Here is a 21,119-nt window from a genome sequence, read left to right on the forward strand (position 1 = left end):
TCGGTTTGGTCTTCCACTTTTGCCCTTGGGTTCAACCTGCTTAGGGTCCGCCTACAAAATCACATCAACTCTTAAAGATGTAAATTGGTTGGTGGTTGGATGTGATTGTTTCCGGGATGAAAATCAGTGCGACGATGCTCATCCGGGCGATCCCCTTTGGAGCAGCACCGCCGCCTGTCGGGTGTGTCGTGAGTTCGAACAGAGCGAAACGAGACCTCTTTTTCATAAAACCTTTAATATACGAAATCTAGTGACAAACGCGACTTCTCGCAGGAATCCAAACTGACAGACTGCGCACGCACGCACACATCACTCAATAGCAGGGTTGAATGCCACCGCCGCACAATGTCGTATGTACACGTCCGTCCAAACAGCACGTGACCGCTTCTCCGGCAGTCGTCTCACTTACTCCGAATCTCGATTTGTGAGCCTTAATTTGAGCAACCCCAGTGGTGATGGCGGGCGTTAGTTGAGGCCGACGAAATATTTGTGGTCTGCCCTAATCGGGCGCTGTACAGGGGGGTTGTTAAAGGAGTCCGATGCGGGCACCACGAACGCGGAACCGACACTGAATTCTCCTTTGAAGCGAGCTGGAACTCGAGTTCATTGGGCGGCTGTCCGGGATTCTTCGAAAAGGTTGTTTCTCGGGTGGGTGGAGTGTCTCGGAACACTTACGTAAGTGATCGCTGGCGGGGTGGGGGGGGGAGTCACGCTCAGCTCGAACGATCCACACACACAGCCGTCGACGCTTTGCAAAACTTGAGATTTTCCCCGGAATACGTTGACGCCCTCTCCCGCGTGCATTTCGAAGGTGTCCTCTTCTCTCAGCGAACGCATTTTGTCGTGGACATCCGTGGAAAGAAGGCGGCAGGAATGTCCCGTAGCCTCTTCTTTCGGGAATTTTAAGGGATCACTTTTTGCACTTATCTTTTCCGTTTCCGCTCTCCTCCTTCGGTTTAGTTCTCAGTCCTCGAGCGACTTCCAAGGTGTTGCGTCTGAAAGAAACGAATTAAAGGTCAATGTGTGGAGCATTTTCAGAAGGCAATCTTAACTTCACTAACAAAAACTAAAGAACAGTGAGGGCGTCCTTTTGCCGCTTTTACTATCGCTCTTTGGCACGCGCAAGACAGTCATCCTTGACTTAGTGAAGGGTTGTCAGAGGCTATGTACGACCGGGGACTAAAGTTAATGGCGTTGTACAACGGTTATAATCTTGCGAAAGCACGAACGGTGGTGATGGTACACATCGGTACGAGAAGTACTCCTATTGATGTGAGTCACAGGCACTCTGGGGATTCGCTGAACAAGTACAGGGCAACGTTGAGAAAAAGTCGCGAATTAAATTTGAAAGTGTCCGCAATTGTGCCCAGACACGACAGAAGAGGGCGCGTGTGAAAAGCCTTTTCGATTAATTTGGATTCTGGTGGGATTGTGCAACGCTCATGGGGATGGAATGCACTTAAGTAAAACGGGTGCGAGAATATTTGCCGATGCCATTGAGGCAGCGTTAGGTAGGAAACGACCAGATTGAGGGTGGGGCGATATTCACTAAAATCGCAGGCAGAGGTGGAACCGATTCTTGTAGTGGAACATGCTGGGGGTCAACGCGAGACCACGAGAAATCGGTACAAATCAGTCTGTAATCACGTGACTCGGGGGGGGGGGGGTTAGGCAAAGAGGGAGACTATGAAAAGCTTCCGATTTATCCCTTTACCTCTGTGGAAAGGGACGAATCACATTGGCTCACTCGTTATGGATAGGGTGCTGTTGATGCCCGTTCAGGTTGCTCATAAAGTGAAGGGCAATTTTGCGTCTGCATTGACACACGACGAACACCCGAGAGATGGCAGAAGTGTGTTCGGTACCGATTGGGAATTCTTTTAACTAAGGAAAGGAAGGTGGAAGAGAAATTGCTGCCACTGAAAGCGAAGGAAGTGCGTCGAGAATCTGTCCAATCGCATTAAGGAAGAGTTAGCTGAACCTTTACGATATTAACGAGAGCTTCGGGAGAGGGCCGCGCAGATTGGATTGCGCATGTGCTGTTCACAACTGAAGGGGGGGGGGGGCAAGTGCAGACCTCTTTGACCTTATGGCGGGGGAAATAAAGCGATGAACAGTCAATCGAGTAGCGGCAGCGCACCAGGTTGCAACCAAAACGATGACGGAGCACCATCCGGGAGGTCCCCATCTTTGTTTCTAATCCACGGTGGATTTGTGGGGGACATTACGGACCAACAGTTCTTCGCCAACGACGTCTATTTTCGAAAGAAGTTGCTGTTTAAATTGAAAACGAAACAACACCCTCCTCGCTTATTCCTGCTGCGATTGGTTTGGGGGATGGACACGTCATCATTATCGCGATTTAAGTAAATGTTCCATCATCTTGCTGGGCAATTCGACTTCTGCGCAATAAAGATTCATTCGCACGACAGGAAGCCTCTTTGATCCTTATTTTTAATTTAAAAAAACTACTAAAAAAGAAGTATTGGGTTTTGGGCTGCTCCTCTCACTGTACTCGAGATTTTCTTTTCTTTAATTTATTTATCATTTGTTTCAGCGGCAACTTAACTTAATTTTGTACTTCGTTTGTGAATCTCATTTTAATTTTCGTGGTTTGTTCATCTTCGCCGTTGAATTTGATCCCGTTGGATTTGTCATCCATCTGTTCATCTTTCCGCTCTCAGGGACGCTCTTACTTGTTGTCATCTTGTGATTAAAAATAAATAAAAAGAAATTCATTTCGAGTTCGCATTTAAGAGCTTCAAATCTGTCGCCCCCCTCCCCCCGGAGGGAAAAGTGGTGGTTACCTGCTCGTTGGCTTCGTCAGCTCCCGTCGAGGTTTTGGAGATTGTGCACCCAAAGAAGGCACAGTGGCAGCAGCGTCAGAAGGAGAGGCAGCGACGAGGTCACCCGGCACACGATGGACTCTGAAAAGAAACAAAACACGTTTTGTTAATAAAAATTGAAAACAGATCTCGCTCGAACGATTGTACAATTTCGGGTTGAGTTCTGAACCTTCTGCGCAAGATGGGGAGCTCAATGGGTTCGCCTTCTGTTTCAAAAAAATCGTAATCGCGGTGTAAACAGTTTTGGCACGAAAAGCAATCTTTTGTTAGCCCACCCCCATAAAAAGTCCCCCCCCCATTTTGATAATTACGTTTTTGATTTTCGGCATCCTTCTGAACAGTACACGTCTCGTCTCATCGATGAGACGCGTTAGAACCATCTTTCTTTCAATCATTCCCCCCGTTTTCTGACTTTTACATCCCAGTTCCCGCAAACACCCTCTGTCACCCGCAGCTAAATATCTGTCACGCGCAGATGCCACGCAAAGTTTAGACACTGAAAGTGACAGCGAGTTCGTGTTTGACCAGAAGATGCAGAAGTGCGTCTCTAATTCTATCCGCTAATCATCCCCTAATTCCTTGAGGGAACAACAGACTACCGATCGCGTTCACCACTCGGCGAAGAGCGTCGAATCTTCGGATATCCTTAAGAGTCCATTCGGGTGATTTGCGATAATTGTGCCCTTTTGGTCGTTAGCCTTAATGAAGGGCCCTTAAAGAAGCCGATAAGCGCCTCTTGTTTGCACCCGTTTTGATCGGCCCAAAGTGGCTGAAGCGAGAGCAACTGCGACACCACGCATCCTATTTCAGTGAGAGAGGGAGGAATTATCCCCTAGTGAAACAGAGGGAGGTGGATGTGAAGTTCTGGAGTTGGCAGTTCGCGTGTTAAGAATTTGCGTGGCTCGCTTTGTGCCGGATAAATCAAAATTAACAAAAATGAAGAGGAACAATTGAAGGGTTTTTGTCGTCCCCTTTAAGAATGGGGGGTTTAAAGTAAGGTTAGGTTATGTTTTGGACGGACGGGGAAGGAGTTTCAAGATGAGAGTGCATGATTAGCAAAGTTTTCATTTCTTTCTCATCAATATGCAGAATGCAATTAATCTGTTTTGCGGTCATTGATCTCGTCTGCTTCAGCAACCTGCAACCCCCCCCCTCCAAAGCTGAGGGATTCATTTTATTATTATTATTATTATTATTATTATCAGTTTATTTAACAAACACCCCTGTACAGAAATTTCCTAGGAGGGTGGCGCATACATACATCACTTATTAGAGTGTAACAGGATTAAATATCAGGAAATACATAAGATATATACACATAGAGGAAGAATTACATACAGACATCCTGCATTCACAGAAAAATTACAAAACAATATATGTACATAGAAAAATTACAAAATTACAAAACAATGTACATACATAGAAAACTGACATCGTCATTTACACTATGAATTGGTCCTCATTTTTTATTCTCTGAACAAAAGGAATACCCTCAGTCCTATAACAGTCTTTTGGAAACACAATATATCGTTCATTTAAGATTTTTATGAGTTCGGCACTTGAAGTCTTTCCTCAATTACTTTCTTTATCATATTTGTAGTTCTGTGTACAGATCCTCTGCAATGAGCTTCCTCTAAGTTTTCTCGTGGCAGTACCTGTCCGGGTCTATTTTGAGGTCTCTAAACAGCTCCAGAGTATTGGCAGGAAACATCCGCCTTAATCCGTCCGTGTGGTGGAGAGCGCTTCGGAGACTATGAGGGTTGTGGAGGCGGGCTCCAGGGCGGGGCCTAACTACAAGATTTTCAATTTGAGGGGCATCTAAACTCCCAGTGAGAAGTTGTGCCAGAGTGCAGATGTTTCGTATTGTGATCATCTGAATCCACGGAGCTGTGTTCAAGTTTGCGTACAGTATGGATTTCGAAATTGTGAAGGGCTTCCCGGCGATCCTATTTAACCACCGGAGCAACCAGTACTCCAGGCTGAGAAATTTCCTGATATAAGTATTTGGAGCAGAGGACCAAATTGTCGAAGCATAATAAGGATACAGGAACGATACATCTTTGGATATATTGGGTCACCAGCTGCTGGTTTCGAATCCCAGTTATTTCCTGTCTTACAGCCCATATGGCAGCGAGAGTTTTTGTTCTCGTGTTCTGAAAGTGCCTTTGGAAGGTTAGGCCCTCGTCCCACGTCACTCCTAGGTCGGTGTATGAGTTGACTTTCTTCACCTGTGCTCCATTAATAGATAATTTGATTTGATTTTTTATCTTCTTATTAGTTATTGTCAGTTGTGCTGACTTGTCTGAGTTTAGCCACAAACCGATTTTGCGTAGGCATGTCTCCAGTTCACACAGCTTAGCGTTGGCATTGAAATTGACGTCGGACACCTGAGATCCTTCGTTATTCGATTCTCGCTTTCCCATCTCTGGAAACAAAGTGGAGAACCTCTTCCAAGTGAAATATGAAGTCGCAATCAAACGTTCAAAAAGAAGTTCCTCAAGGCTTCTACTTTGCAAAAATCAAAATAAATTTCTCTTTTTTTTTATTGCAGGCAGGGGATAGTTCCACGCAACACCCGTTACAGCGAGAATGAAAAAAAAAATAAATTTTCTGTTTATACTCCGGCACGACAACCAAGTCAGTTGTTGTTGTTGATGGTTTTTTACCAACTAAGGCCGTATTGCTCCGGGATATACGGTGGTCATTCCCTGACCTTTCCGCATCCTCCGTATTTGGTGGTCACGGGCTCGAACCCCAGTCTAAACCAAGTTAGTAGAGTTTACAATAAATCGTCAATACAAATATTTATCGTATTTAGTAGTCACGGGTTGAACCCTGATCCACTCAAGGAACGCGTGTTACAAAAAACATTAAACGAATAAATACGGGAAATGAAAGAACATTTTTTTTGCTACACAAAAATGAAAGGACGATGGCAGTCACTCAGCTGAAGACGAAACCGGTTCCCGCATGATGCGTCTTCTGTACGATTTGTGGTCTATCCACTTCTTGTAGTCGAATTCCATCTCCTGGACATTGTGGATTCCATCTTCTGGACGTTGAGCGTCTCCATGGGCAAGAATCTGTCGCCCTTCCTGAACCTCGACGCCGCAGACTGCAGAAAGGGGAGGGAGGGCCCTTAAGAGTTTTGTGGGATCTCCAGTTATACATCTGCCAAAAACCTTGGCGTATCGATTTCATTTTAACAGAGACGAGCAAGCGGAGGGTGAAGATCCTGTAATTAAGTAGTTTGGTAATATCCGAAGCTTGTGCGATGGATGGAAGTTTGTGCTTGAAGAGCGCCCACCGAAGAAGCCAGTACTCGTCACATGCGGTCGTTTCCAGTGGAGTTTTTGTACGAATCGGCACGAAGAAGTCATTCTCACGCACTCACTCACCAAGCGATCTTCCTCCTCCAGAGTGTGTCCGCAGCTGCTGCCAATTCCTGCGAAACATTTCCTTAAAGAAGATGTGGAGGACAAACAACCTTCCGTCTCCTGTAAACGCGCAAAGGCTCTTTGACCTTATCACAAACCGCAGGCGATGGTCCTAACACTGGCACGGAGAAGAAGAATTTGCTTTTTAAAAACCAATGTTTTTGCAGTGAAATGTCGCGTAGGCCCCGCAGTAAATACCCGATGTGGTCTGCAGGCCCAGGGCCTTCTCTTTCGGCTGCGCACACTCCCAGAGGTCGATGGAATTTCCCGTTCACACCAGAAACAGTCCCCACGTCTAGCGAGAGCCCATTGAGGGGCGGGGGGGAGAGACCATCTGTTTTACTTTTTAAAGCTTCAAATATTGGAACGCGATATTTGCGACAAACTTTAATCTCCAACCGCTGCTCGCAAGGTAACACACCCCAACCCACCCCACCCCATCTCGAGTGATCCGATTCCTTTATGTTTCCAACTTTAAAATGACGAAAAGAAAATTGGTTCGCCCCGCCCCCTCCGTTTATTCTTTCTTTCTTTCTTTCTTTCCACTCCAACCGCTTTGTGTTTTCGAGTTCCAAATTGTGTTTCTTACCTTTGGACACCGAGAAGCTGGCTTGCGTTACGTTCAGTATGAACACGGCGTCGTCCATCCCTCTGGCGTTCTTCACGATCAGGAAAATTTCCCCTCCGTCCGCAGGATTCACGTGACGTATTTCCAGCGCGCTCAGATAGCAGTTCGGAGTCTCCGTTTCCTGAAAGAGTTCCAAAATTCAAAGAATAAGATTCCCCACTTCGGCAACGAAGCCATTTTAAAGAACAATTTAAGATAAATCGTAAGAAAGCGCTACACGCGAAACTAATTTTTCAAAATGGCCGATCAGTTCGTGTTGCGCTCCACGTGGCGCAAAACCAATGAGAGAAACGGGTAGAAAAAGCTCGTTGTTGGTGTTGGGTTTAGGAGCATCGGCCACTAAGGCCACGGTGCTCCGTGTCTGTAAATCGCGTGTGCTCTCCGGTCGATTTTCTGTTTCCTGGACGAAAACCCGAGTTTCCGGGAGAAAAACCGCGGTACCTTCGCCCGAGACTGACTAACTCAGCCACGTTGTGAAAAAGACCCACGAGAATTCCTCGCACCATCCATCGACGGGATTCGAACTGAGGTCTTTTCCAGTCGGTGTGGCGAGGGCTGCTGTCTTTCTAACTGCGCCCCCCACGAGAAGCTCCCCAAGCAGTGGCAGAAAATTGCGGGGAGTTTTCCAGTGGAAACGCTGCGTTTGTTTGTTTCCGATCGAGAGCTCTCCTTGTCGGAAATGCAACCGCTTACATTTCCGGTGTACACGTACTTCAACGCGGATGCAAAAATGTTAAAAGTAATTAAGTGAAGCGCGAGCAAAGCGTGAACTGTTCGTGGCCACAAGATTTTGTTTATTTATTTTTCAGTAAATTGCGGAATTGGTTCCAGTTGTTGAAAACCCTGAGAAGTAGTCAATATTGCCACCCTGGGCAAATGTGTTCCCGCACTAATAAAGATTCGGATAAAAAAAGAAAAACGGCATCACGAAAGCGTTGACAGTTGACAAAGTCCGTTTAATTCGTTGAATCAGTGAGCGTGAAGTGCGGACTGAATCTCGCGCTCTGTGATTACGAAACGCGACTGGTTGTTACTTTGGGAGGAAGTGGAAACAATTCTTTTCTTAGGTTAATGAATTAGTAATCGATTAACTGTTTGCACGTTGGTAACAACAACAACAACAAGGCAATCGCGTTCTCTTCCGCTGATCACATAAAAGGGGGGAGGGGAGGGGGAGTCAATTAATTTTAGAAAGAAAAATCTGACGCGCCTGAAATGTAACGCGCGTAAACTTGCCATTCCCTCTTCGTCATGTACACGCGAGCTGATCCTTTCATTCGACGAATGGCAGCGCCACCGTACGGCCAATCAAGTGCCGATAGGTGGCAACGGAATACCTGTCCAATGACACGCTGATGCAGTTGCGAGACTCTGGCACGAGGCCTGGCCGTTGTTGCACATCGTGTCCGTTAAAGGGCCGATCTGTATTTTGGGCGAGATGAAATCCAGGAATATCTCACGGGGGAAAACCCCTATTCCTTCACCTGAGTTCGGCTAACTACAGCCCCACTGAAGAAGACTGCAGAAATCCCTCCACTTAAGAGACGGAACCGAAGCCAACGACCACTTGTCACCCAGACGAGTCGCACGTGGCGAAACCACTGTAACTCTCACCGAGAACTACAAAAGGGCCTTAAAAGTCACGCGCTGCAAGTTCAAACGTTTTCCGTGTAGCACATTTATTTCCGTAAACATTTTGTATTCCACAAATGGCCCGGAGAAAAATACTTGACGGATTTCACCCTGGAGGGTCTGTACTGCAAACCAACAACAGAAGAAGAAGAAGAAAATCTTTATTGTACAGTAAGGATACAGATACAATAATGTGCCCGCCACAGCCAGGAGCTTGACAATGATATGGGGTAATATAAAAATATGTACAGTATAAAAAGATAACATAACAATTAAAAACGTAGCATTAGCCATTCAATAGGTATGAGTATGTACATAGTTGTGAGGCAGACAGTACACCAAGGTATGTACACGTGTACACGTTCATATGTACAAAGCACATATTTAAGCATATTCACACAAGTCAGAATATTTCACAAATTGATGTTCGGTATTGCATTTTCTTGTGAAACAGTTCGTCGATTTGCCTGCGACGTGCCGTTCTGCGCGAGTCGACATCAGGGGCCAAACAAAAGGGGAACAAGTTCGGCCAACGAACGCCTGTAATTGCGATCAGAAGCGAATTTCTGCAGGTCAACTCCGATCATTAGCAGGGCTTGTACTGTAGGAAGTACTTGTCCAGGTAGGAATCTGTCACTGATCTTCAGCCTGTTCCGTTGTAGCTGAAGAAGAGGGGTGGCTCGTAACGACGGAAGTGGAACATGCCACTGGCATATATCCCAGAAGTCAGGGGAGTTGATTTTTCCAACCAGCATTTTGACTGTGGTCGCAGTTCTCCTCATGCTGATTATTTGAGGCAGCCGCGGGATTTGGAGTTGGTCGGCCATGCTGGTGGTCCTCTGCTGAGGGGGGAGTCGATGCTTGTGGGTTGCCCACTTCAATATCCAGTATTCACTGGCGAAGATGGGCTTCATGAGAGAAGGTACTGCGGATGCCCATATTTCAGAGGCATACAGAAAGGTAGGATACACAATGGTTTCCAGATATCTGATTGTGGTTCTTGCGTCTGTGTTATGAAGAAGATGTTGACGGGCAATCCAGCGCATTCGGTTGATCTTGCGTAGAACACATTCGATGTGACACTTGAACCTAAGGCTTGGGTCGAAGGTTACACCGAGATCTTTGTGTTTAGTAACACTTGGAATAACTGCACCCTCCAGTGAGGGTTGTATGGATGTGGGACACTTCTTCAGAGAAAAAACCATAATAACGGATTTTTGGGGGTTCAGTTTGAGACCGAAATGGTTGAGATGGCTAGAGAAAGCTGTGATCTTATTACAGATTTCCGATGTGATCACTCCCCTGTCGGCTGATGGTGGTATTTCCGTTAGGAACTTTACATCATCGGCGTAGGTAATGACATCATCTCTGTTACACACAAACGGAATAAGGAGGGCGGTAAAAAGTAACCCCGATAAAACGCCACCTTGCGGCACACCAGCATTGATGGATCGGGTATAGCAGAGGTTACGATGAGTGAAGTACACTGTTCTGTTCCGGAGGAGCGAGTGCAGTAAAGCGAAAACGTCACCTTTGATCCGAAAGAAATTGGTTAGGAGATTCAGAAGGGCTGAGATGTTGAGGCTATCAAAAGCAGCTTCAATATCGGCATAAACAACCGCCATTTCTGATTTGGCCTCAAATGCATTTAAAATTTCCGTTTGGACTGCCAGAAGGTTGGAGACAGTTGATCTATTAGGGAGGACATAATGGAGTTCTTTTGATGATTGTGGAAGAAGATGGCGTGTTATATGCGGAAGAAGGACTTTTTCCAGTAGCTTTAGGAGCGTGGATGCAGTGGATATCGGTCTATAGTGCTTCGGCTGGCTTGGTAGTTGAACTTTAGGTAGTGGGGCAAGAGCGTATTTGCTCCAGGATGCAGGAAACACTCTATGAAAGAGGATGGAGTTAAACAAGTAGAGCAGAGGATCAAGGATATATGGACTGAGGCACGTTACAATGAAATGCGGGACTTTATCGACCCCAGCGGTGCATGACGGACGCAGCGAGTTGATGGCTTGACGGAGCTGCTGTCGATCGATTTGAATGGAAAACAGCTCATCATCTGGACTTGAAATGGGGTCTGGTTGATAATCATATGGTTGTCTGGTGTTGTCTTGGAATCTGGCTACATAGTTGATCCATTCAACTGAATTGAAATTGGAATCTGGTTCAGAGTTACGGGTATATGGCACTTTGCCTTTGGATAAGGTCTTGTCAGTGTATTCTTTAATGGCTTGCGATTTCAGTCTGTTAAACAGTGCTCTAGCTTTGGAGTACTGAGTTCGGTCATATGCTGTACCAGACTGTTTCCATTGTTTATGGAGGGTCTGTTTGCACTTGAAACTGTAATTTAGCTCCGAAGACCACCAAGCATTAGTTCTAGCGGAGATAGTGACCTGTTTAGCTGCTGAGAACATGGTAACAGTGTGCAACCATCTAGTTAGTATGTCTAGAGCCAGTTCTGGATCTCCTGATTCGAGAACTTCCCAGGGAAATTCCCTGTCAACCTCTGTCGAAACAATTTGTTTCGACAGAGGTTGACAGGGGTCACTGGGCGGGATGGGTTTTACACATTTCTCTCTCTCTTTCTCTCTCTCTCTCTCTCTCTCTCTCGGGCATTTAAAATGTAAACTGAAATCCTGTGCTTTGCCCAATCCAATCTTCCATTGGCTCTCAGATTACATTTCTGATCAAGTTCCTGTACACGGCCACCTTTTCAGGTATTTTATCTTTCAAACTGGAATCACCCCCACCCCAGGCTCGTCATTGGGCCCCCTACTATTCAACGTGAACCAGATTCTTTCCCGAACGAATAAAACTCTTGCTTGAGCAGACGACATCATTTTCCACCCATCGACGTACACAATTTTCAACTGAACTTCAATTCGACCTCTGTCACAATTCGGCTGGCATTCTTCTGGTTTTGACATTCTTCGTCCTTAATAAGAAGAGATCCAAATGCGTATCTTAAGATATTTGCTGACAAGGGATGGAGTGTTCGCCTATTACAGTCGCAAATATCTCTCGCCAAAATGAAACGAAAGCGCCCGTTATGAGAAGACCCACTGGAGGTGTGAAATTTTATTTGCGGGGCAGCAAAGCGAAAAGAGCCCCTTCCCCTCCTCTCTGAGACTGATATTCGCGCGACAAACACACGTTCTCGCAGAACCCCTTTCCATCGAATTTTAGACCCGACTTTGGCGAATTCGGCGCAATAAGAAGAGCCCGGCTTCGTTTAACGGGCCCTTTTGCACCTTCACCCCAATTTCGACGAGCACCCGAAACAATTTCATTCGCAATTAATGGTCCACTTCGTTAATCTTTTAATCTTTTTCAATTTACGCAAATAATTATTTCGATTTATTTTGTTTTTATTGGTTAACCGCACTCGGCGTCCCAATCATCAAAATTTTTATTTCGCCATCAAATTACGAATCCTCTTTTAACGCTCTCAATGTCCACGCGATTCTTCGAAATAAATAAATGTTGGGAAAGATGTGAATCCTCAGCGACGTTTTTTTTTTTTTATTATTATTATTAAAATCAGTTTATTTCCCAAGAAACCTTGGGTCACCCCGGGACGGCTCTGTGCCAGAAGGGTGTGAATACAGACTGAGGTGCGAGGAACACAATGTACAATAAACAAGGGTACATTCGTGCTCGACCCAAAACTTTTACAGGGTTAAATAAACAATAATGTACAAAATATACAGTAATATACATGATTACATGAAAACAGAAAGTCTTTGCCATATACAAATACGCAAATTAAAAAAAAAAAAAAAAGTCTGTCCAGGAGAAGGGGAGTATTATAAGTTCATAATCTGGTAGCAGTTCTTGAGGATTTCCTTCCTGTAGGGCTTGTCTTCACAGAACCTATCAGGGTGGATCCTAAATTTATTGAAGATCCGAAGACAATTGGCTGGAAACATGTTCCTCAGAGAATCGATGTTTGACAGCATAAGACGTAGAGGGAAACAGGAGTCGGGGTGCTCCCCCCTTGCCCTTCTCGGGCCAGAGATTAATGCGGATACTGATGGAGCATCAATTCGCCTCGTTATAAGCCGTGCAAGCGTGAGAACATTTTTTGTCATGATGATATGTCTCCAGGGAGTGGTGCCCAGATTTGCTTGTAGGATAGATCTGGAGATAGTTAGGGGGTGGCCTACCACTCTGTTCATCCATCTAAGCAACCAGTACTCTAAACTAAGATACTTCTGAAGGTATGAGGCAGGGGCAGATGACCAAATTTCCGAAGCATAGAGAGGAATCGGCGTAATACACCTCAGGATGTGCCGAACAAGCAGCGCTGGCTGATGCACACCAACGAGCTCTTGACGCACTGCCCAAAGAGCAGCGTACGTCTTCTGCCTCATCCTGGCAAAGTGAGGCTGAAATGTGAGCCCAATGTCCCAGGTGAGGCCAAGATCAGTATGAGAGGTCACCTTTTGCACCGGCTCCCCACTCACAAAGATTTGGATATCATTTTTGGCTCTCTTCTTGGTTATTGTCAGTTGTGCTGATTTGGAAGGGCTCAGATGCAGCCCTATTGTGGCAAGATAACTTTCCAAGCTCAATATCTGCCTAGACGCTTGCTGGTTGATATCATGAATCTGATGATTATGATCTGAGCTCACGTAGAACTTCAGATCGTCGGCATAGGAAACAAAGTTCGGATTCTGAGCAAGGAAAGGCTCCAAAACTGCTGCAAACAGGACAGCTGACAGTACACTTCCTTGTGGGATGCCTCTTGAGACGTCAATAGTTTCTTGAAAGTCATTGTGGGTCACAGACAGATGTCTAGGAAGTAAAATAGACTTCAAAATTTGAATTAAGGTGTCCGCCAGGCCGAAGTAGTGTTTCAGAATGGTAAAAAGAGCTGGGAGGTGTATTCTGTCATAAGCCGATTTTATGTCGAGGAATATGATATCAATCTGTGATTTGTTGTTAAGGGTGTGCTGAATTCTGAAGAGGGTATCAAGAAGATTGGTAGTTGTCGATCTCCTTTGTAGAACGGTATGGAGGTACTCGGGCCTGTGTGCAAAGCAATGCTGGGCAATTGTTGGCTGAATTACTTTTTTCGAAAATTTTGAGTAAAGAACAGCTGATGGATATTGGTCTCAGGTCTTTAGGAGATTTGGGTTTCTTAATCTTTGGAATGGGCTTAACATGGTAAGTTTTCCAAATTGAAGGAACTATTCCAGATTGCAGGATTTGTCTGAAAAGGTGAAGGAGAAGGTCGACTATATATGGGCTGCAAATTTTGATAATAAAGAGTGGGAAACCATCCGGACCTACAGTGGCTTTGTTGGGTAGTTTATTGATGACATCAATTAGGCTCTCTCTAGTTATTTCTATTTCAGACAAGTGTGCTCTAGGTAACCAGTTCTCCTGCGAGAGAAAGGAATCAGAATCAGGAAAATCTGCCTGCTGTAAGCTGAACTGTGCCCATTCCTGGACAAGCTTTTTGTCAATGGCTAGGTGATAATGATGATTCGAAAGGATCCTTCTACCACTCTTCAACCTATTGAGAACAGCTTGGTTAAGGACCAGCCTTTTTTTTTTTTCAAGAAGCAAGCTCTTTCTTTCTTAAAGATGGAATGGTCTGAGGGAAGTTGAGTTTTCTGCCATTTCCGGTAGGCCTTCTGCTTCTTGATGAAAGCCATCTTAGTTTCCTTATTGAAACCCCGATTCGACCTGTTACCACTCCTGGTGATTCTGGCTGCACCATGTAGTGCAATTAACTTCAGTTGTTCCGACAAGAGCATAATGGCATCCTCCAACGGCTCAGAATAGAGACGCCCCCAGTCAAACCCAATCAAGCATTGGAGAATGATCTCTGGCTTCAGATATTTGGTAGAGAAGGCTAGCAATTCAGCGAAGTACTCGTCAGGTAACCCAAGGGAATTGTTCTGTAAGGATAGTTTACATGTAATTGGCGAGTGATCAGATTGGAATCGAAAGTTGCCAGGTAGGAGTTTGATATCTTTTAAGTTGTGGAAGATTAGGTCCAGTGCTTGACACGCTCTAGTTGGTTGCGTCACTAACCGTGTAAGGTTAAAGGCCCGAAGAGTGGCCTCAAGGGCATTCCCATGCCTGGGCAGTGGCAAGTTAAAGTCACCTGCTACAACAATTGGAATTTTAGGCATTAAGTTGGTTGCTAACCACGTGAGCAGCTCCGCTCTAGAGTCATCATTGTGGTCCGGAGGAAGGTAAACCAGGCAGCATTGGATTTGAAGAAGAGGACTCCTCAGCGTCAGGGAGACTGCCTCAAAGTTGTTAGACTGGCTCACTCGTGTCCTTATTGGCCGGAAGCGATCGTTGAACAGGATTTCAACACCTCCGCCTCGCCCGTTAATCCTGTGATTCCCAATGTGTTTGTAAGGGGTGTTAAAATGGGTAAGATCAAGCTGTCTATCTGCCGCTAACCATGTTTCTGTAAGGCAGATGACATCAAACTCATTAAGCAATAGGAGAGTCTGGAGACAATGAAGCTTGTTTTTTAGGCTGCGAACATTGTGCATAAACCAAAGAATCTCTCCTTCGTGTGAACCTGGTAGCAAGTCATCCTTTTGTAGCTATGTCTGTTTATCTCGCCTGGATCTGCTGTAAGCGATCGATCTGCTCCTCTCTTGGAACGGCTTTATAAGGGTGCCTACCGGCCAGCAGCTAGAATCCAAGACGATATGCTTTGCATTCGCAGGGCAGGAGATGATAAAGGAAGAATAGGTCGGGTGTCTGGTTTTGATCGCTTTTGCGTCTAAGTTGATCCCATGTTCTTGGGCAAAGAGTGCCCTGATACTTTCCGCTTTTGTTACTGGTCCCAGTCTGGAAACAAAAATTCTCTCTCGGGTCTGGACAGCTGAAATATTATATATCTCCTCAAGTCTCCGCGACAGAGGGACCGAGGCAGGTTCAGTAGGAACCGACATATTAGGCTCCTCGCATGGAGTTCTGTTACCTTGTGTTTTCACAGTCAAAACACTTTGAGCGCAAGCCATTTGTGGGTTATGCCTGGGAAATTGCGCAAGATGGTTAATTTGGTCAGAGAGACAGAAGGCATCCGCTTGAGCATAGATCCGCTCCTCCCTGTTTTGGCGTGGGGTTTCTCTCATCTGCATCCTCTTATAACCGCGCTGGGCCTGGTTCAGAACCTGGCCACCAGGCTTCTCGTGACGTCTTTTGCAAGGTTGGTGCAGATTAGATTCACCAGGAATAATACACTTGTCCTGTATAAAAGGGCTGTCAGCCTCGAAGGTCGGATCGCGCTGATGGAGAGCGGTGTGAGGGGGATGAGTACACAAAGGGTTCAACATCACGGCCGGGGCTACGATCTGTTCAGTTGTTTTGTCTGCAAAACGAGGTGAACTGTGCAGATTTTTGAGATCTGTTTTTCCTCGCTGGACGCGCTCAGTTTGAGTTGGAGGTCTTGGTAGTGCATCATCTGCTTCCTGTGAATGCTCCTGAGGTTCCAAATGGTCCATCACTGACGTCTGACTAGAGGGAAGACAGTAATCACTTATAAAGATTTTGAGATCCCTGAGTTGTTCATTCATTGTGAGCACTTGGTCGAGAATTTCCGTATTTTGGGCTCTGAGTTTTCTATTTTCGTTATTGAGGCAGGCAAGAGAGTCGATTATTGGGGACAAAATCTCCCCGAAAGTGATCTTAAATCTTTCAGGGAGGGCATTGAGTATGGAGGTGTTGTCCCTTAGAGCGCTTTTAATTGACGAACAATCAAAGGGGCTATTAACCTGCAAGTTTGCGGAGGCAGCAGGAGCGGTATCAACTCCCTATTCGAAGATGCAACGTCTTTCCCAAAGCATAAGCTGGAATCTCCAGGTGTTCTAAACGCAGGCGACACAATACTACCTTCAATCGAACTGCGCACATCAAGAACACCAGATGGGGTTTCTCCTGCAAGAGTGATAATGGATATCTCTTCCGTCGAGATGTCCGCGCTTTTTGGGTTACTTGCGCAAAGGTGGCAGGTCCATTTTCTTCTCCGTTGTTTGCTCCTCAACCTTTTGGCTGGCAATCACGACAGAAGATTCTACGACACGTAACACAAAGTAATGCCGGAGCCTCGGGTTTGAACCCACATTCGGCACAGGACTTTTGCTGAACGCCCGTTCTATCCTTCGTTGTATACAGTTGAATTATAAGCGAAGGGTCTGAGCTGAAAAAGGGGGCGGATGGCACGTCGTGAAAGGCAGTAATCGGGTAGGTGAAAAGGCAGGGAGCAACAAAGTCTTGCTGCAATTGGGCAGCTTACTAGCTTGAAGTGTAGGCTAAATTCCGGAGATGCACAAATTAAGTAAGGTTTGAAAGAGCAGCTGGGCCATCTGAGACCTGCTGATGAGTGGGTCCGGCAAAAGTGGTCATCTTATCGAATATTTGATTGCCAGACAGAAGTAGACAAAATAATCAGAGTTAAGTTAGTATTAGTATTAGTATTAGTATTAGTATTAGTAACGGCCGTATGGTGCAAGAAAGCCTATGGCTTATGCTGCACCAGCCAAAAAAAAAAAAAAAAAAAAAATCCGAACAAAACAATGATAAAAACAAAAATTAAATAAATAAATAAATAATAATAATTAATAAATAAATAAAAATAATAAAATGAAATTAAAAATGAAATTAAAAATTAAATAAAAAGGAAATTAATCCTATCATCCTATGGGCTTCCCTTACCCGAAAGTACTATCCAGATGACCTTTGAATTTCCCCAAACTGTCGGCCTCTACCACCCATGAAGGCAACTTATTCCAGTAATTTATAACTCGCTGGCTAAAATAAAACTTCCTGCAGTCCAATCTAAACATTTCCCCGCGTAACTTGAATTTATGTCCCCTAGTTCTAGCATCATTTATAATCTTGAAAATTTTGTCCTCATTCATTTTACTGATGCCTCTCAGAGCCTTAAACACCTCAATCAAATCTCCTCTAAGGTGTCTAGTTTCCAAACTCTGCAACCCACATATTCGAAGTCTTTCTTCATAAGGACGCCCTTTTGCCGATCTCACCAGGCGAGTTACCCTTCTTTGCACCCTTTCAATAAGCTCGATGTCTTTCTTTAGGTGCGGTCTCCATACTTGAACACAGTATTCCAAGTGTGGTCTAACATAGGCCTTATATAATGGGATTATCACGTCCCTATCTCTACTTGCAAAAGTTCGATAGATCATCGATAGGACACCATGGGCCTTCCTTGCAACCTGTTTACAATGCTCAGAGAATTTCATGTCTGACCGTATCGTAACACCCAAGTCCCTTTCCTCCAGTACTGGGTTTAGTTGAACTCCACCAAGTGAATAAGTTATTTTGGGATTACTGTTTCCCAGGTGTAATACCTTACACTTTGTTGGATTAAAGCACAGCTGCCATTTTTCTGACCATTCTTGAAGTCTATCTAGGTCTCTCTGAAGAAGCTCAGCTTGACAGTGATCATTAACTACTCTACCAATTTTAACATCATCTGCAAATTTAGACATCACGCCCTCTATCCCTTCATCAATGTCGTTTATGAAAATTAAAAACAACAGTGGTCCTAATACTGATCCTTGGGGAACCCCACTTCTTACATCAACCCAATCTGAGGAATAGCCATTTATCACAACCCTCTGCCTCCTGCCCTGAAGCCATCCTTCTATCCATCTAAGGATTTTCCCAGTGATTCCAACCTGTTCCAGCTTATAAAGCAACCGCTCATGTGGGACTGAGTCAAAAGCTTTGCTGAAATCTAAATAAACAATGTCGAAATTATTCCCTAAATCCAACTCGTGAGTGACCCTTTCGAAATAGCGAACCAGATTTGTTAAACATGATTTTCCCTTTACGAAACCATGCTGAGTATCCTTGAGAATTTCAATTCGATCCAAATGATCCTGAATTCCACCCTTGATCATTGCCTCCATGATTTTCCCTACTACTGAAGTCAGACTGACAGGTCGATAATTTCCAACTTCACTTTTAGAGCCACCCTTATGTATGGGAGATACATTTGCACTTTTCCAATCCAAGGGAATCTCCCCAGAGTCTAGTGATGCTCGCATAACCAGCCTCAGTGGTTCAATGCACTCACTTGCCGCCTCTCTCAAGATTATAAGGTATATTCCATCAACTCCAGGAGCCTTACAGGTCTGTAGGCTCGAAAGTTTTTTCATTAAATAATCTTGCGAAATTTCAATATCATTAATTACATATTTTTTAACTTCGCTCCCACAATTTCCCTTTGTCACAAAAGGCTTTTCATTTGTAAATATCGATGCAAAATAACTGTTGAGTTCATCTGCAACGGCAGCTGGTGTATTTATTACTATCCCCTTTCCCTTACATAAAGGTCCGATCTGGTTTGTCCTGCTCTTCTTGGCATTTATATATGTGAAGAATTCTTTATCCCCCCTCTTTGCTCTGTTTGCTAGTGATTTCTCATAAACTGAGTTTGCTGAGTTTATTAAGTTTGCTGAGTTCCTTCTATCTCGCTGTCAACGTGCAATCTCTTAAGCTAAACAGATGCATAAGTAGGTCAGAGTTATAAAAGTCGCACCTTACAAGCGGTCAACTGCAGGAGAGCTCCCACCGCAGAGGAACTGCTTGACCTTGTGATATAGCCCGAAGCGGACAGTGGTCAGCCAGCAGAGTAAGCCTACAGAAGTGAAGTTTGAATTCAGGCCTCGGAGACAAGCAACGCTGGCAAATACGGATAGAGACAGATCATGCAAAAATCATAATTACCTAAAATGTTAGGGTAATAAATCTTCCACAGGATGCACAGTATTACCACTAGGCAGGTCACTATACAAAAAAACTAGTGTAACTCGCGAAATAGATACATGAAATCACTGTAAACTTGAGGAGCACAGATTAGACAGTCTTCATAGCTACGCGCACGCGCACTGACCTTCTTCATTCGGCGAAGGAAATGCAAAGAAATCTATTTCTAAGCGGGCGAAGAAAAAGAAAGGTTGCTCGGATGAAAGTAAGAAAATGATGAAAGTAAGAAAACGATTTTATTCGTAATTAAGGTTATTCTTACCGTGATGTTGTAGGCGATGTAGGGGTAGTTGTTGTCTCCGGGCTTCAGGGCCATGTGGCGCACTATCCAGTGGATCCGGAGAGGACGGGGGTTGGCACACAGCTGGGCCGCTAGGATCGCTGATCTTCCGGCAATGGCCATCAGGGATTTGTTCACGGCGGTCACTTCGGGCCGTCCTGCGCGAGAAAGAAAAGTTTCAGAAGCGCGAAATGCGCGCCTTTCAATCCCGCTGTGACTCGCGCGAGGAACTCAATCGCGAGGCGAAGCTCGAAGAAACGAAATGCGTCAAAACAAAAGCGTTCAATGAAAGGCATCAGAAATGCGCGTGAGGAAAGCGAATAAAAATAACGGTCGTTTGAAGATCGCTTATTGACTGAAGTTGTCCCTAAAAAGGTGAATGAACTTTGGCAAATGGGAGTAGGAAATCTTACAAAATTGTAAGGTTTCCTACAATTTCCTAAGATTTCCTGGAGCGGTTACAAAGCGTGTAACCGCTCCAGCGGTTACACGCTTAACCCGAAAGGTACACAACTTGGTGTTTATTATTTTACATACTTCAAAGTTGTGCAATACCGAAGTGTCCCGAATTAAAGGATATTATTTCATCAAAAGTGCTGTAAATTACAAAAGCGTGAGAAATATGTACAAAAACATAAGGGATTGAGGCAGTCCATCATCGGTTGTTGCCCTTGGTATCTCTTCAATCTCCACTGTCTTAGTGCTCACAGCCAGGCGTCTTTGGAGTAGTAGATTCTAAGAGAGAGAACCAGTGACGACCTCACTTTATTTTATTTTAAATTCATCGTGTCAAGGGAGAAGCACTGTCCTGGCAATTTTCCTTCTGGTGGTCTGTCACAAGTGTAAGTTTGTACGTGTCCGTTAGCTTTCAGCGTCTGTACATATGCTTGCTCGCAGAATCTGTCCAGGTCGATGGCTAGATTGTTGATCGAATCCGCCGTGTTTCCTGGGAACATACCTTTCAGATTGTTGGAACTGGTTCTAAGTGGGAGCCTTGGGGTCCCTGCATTTAGTGACTGGCCGAACGAAGTATGTGTTCCAGATATTTGGAATCCCTCCACTTTCTAGGATTTTATTGAAAATATGAACTAGGAGGTCTGTAATACATGAACTAGAGGTCTTGATTAGAAAGAGAGGAAACCGGTCGGGACCCACTACTGCTTTCAGTGGAAGTTTCTTTTGACGATTTCCATCAGATGGCTTCCCACAAGGAAGAAATTGCGATTTCCATCAGAAATCGCAATATCGCTGCGATTTCTGATGGAAATCGCAGCGATATTGCAGGTTTGCAGGGAGGTCCAAAAAGTGTAACAGGGGGTGAAGCATGTGACTGGTCGGTCTGTTTAAAAATGAGTTCAGTCCATTCCTTAAATATGTCTTCCTTCATAGTGATTTACTCGTGGCTCTGTTTTTGGAGCCTTTTAGATCTTTTCAGCTTATCTGCGGCAAGTTGCTTGCAAACAAGTGTTTTTTTGTCTTAAGAAGAGAGCCCTTGCCATTTTATAGGCGCTGAAGTT

The 21,119-nt window shown here is 44.8% G+C and overlaps 1 protein-coding gene across 1 annotated transcript in view; it reads right to left on the reverse strand.

Moving 5' to 3' along the window:
• Positions 1-276: 276 nt before the first annotated feature.
• tei (irregular chiasm C-roughest protein teiresias) overlaps positions 277-21,119 on the reverse strand; it is a 319,228-nt gene continuing 298,385 nt past the window's right edge. The window contains exons 6-9 of the mRNA XM_090389123.1: positions 19,585-19,760; positions 6,873-7,032; positions 2,808-2,927; positions 277-995 (exon numbers count right to left, since the gene is read on the reverse strand). Of these exons, the coding sequence (XP_090245249.1) occupies positions 2,824-2,927; positions 6,873-7,032; positions 19,585-19,760 (440 nt within the window). The 3' untranslated portion in view covers positions 277-995; positions 2,808-2,823. The remainder of the gene's footprint in view (positions 996-2,807; positions 2,928-6,872; positions 7,033-19,584; positions 19,761-21,119) is intronic.

This window comes from Mastigoproctus giganteus, chromosome 14, assembly GCF_048544385.1.
Source record: "Mastigoproctus giganteus isolate SK-2022 chromosome 14, ASM4854438v1, whole genome shotgun sequence".
Taxonomy (NCBI): domain Eukaryota; kingdom Metazoa; phylum Arthropoda; class Arachnida; order Uropygi; family Thelyphonidae; genus Mastigoproctus; species Mastigoproctus giganteus.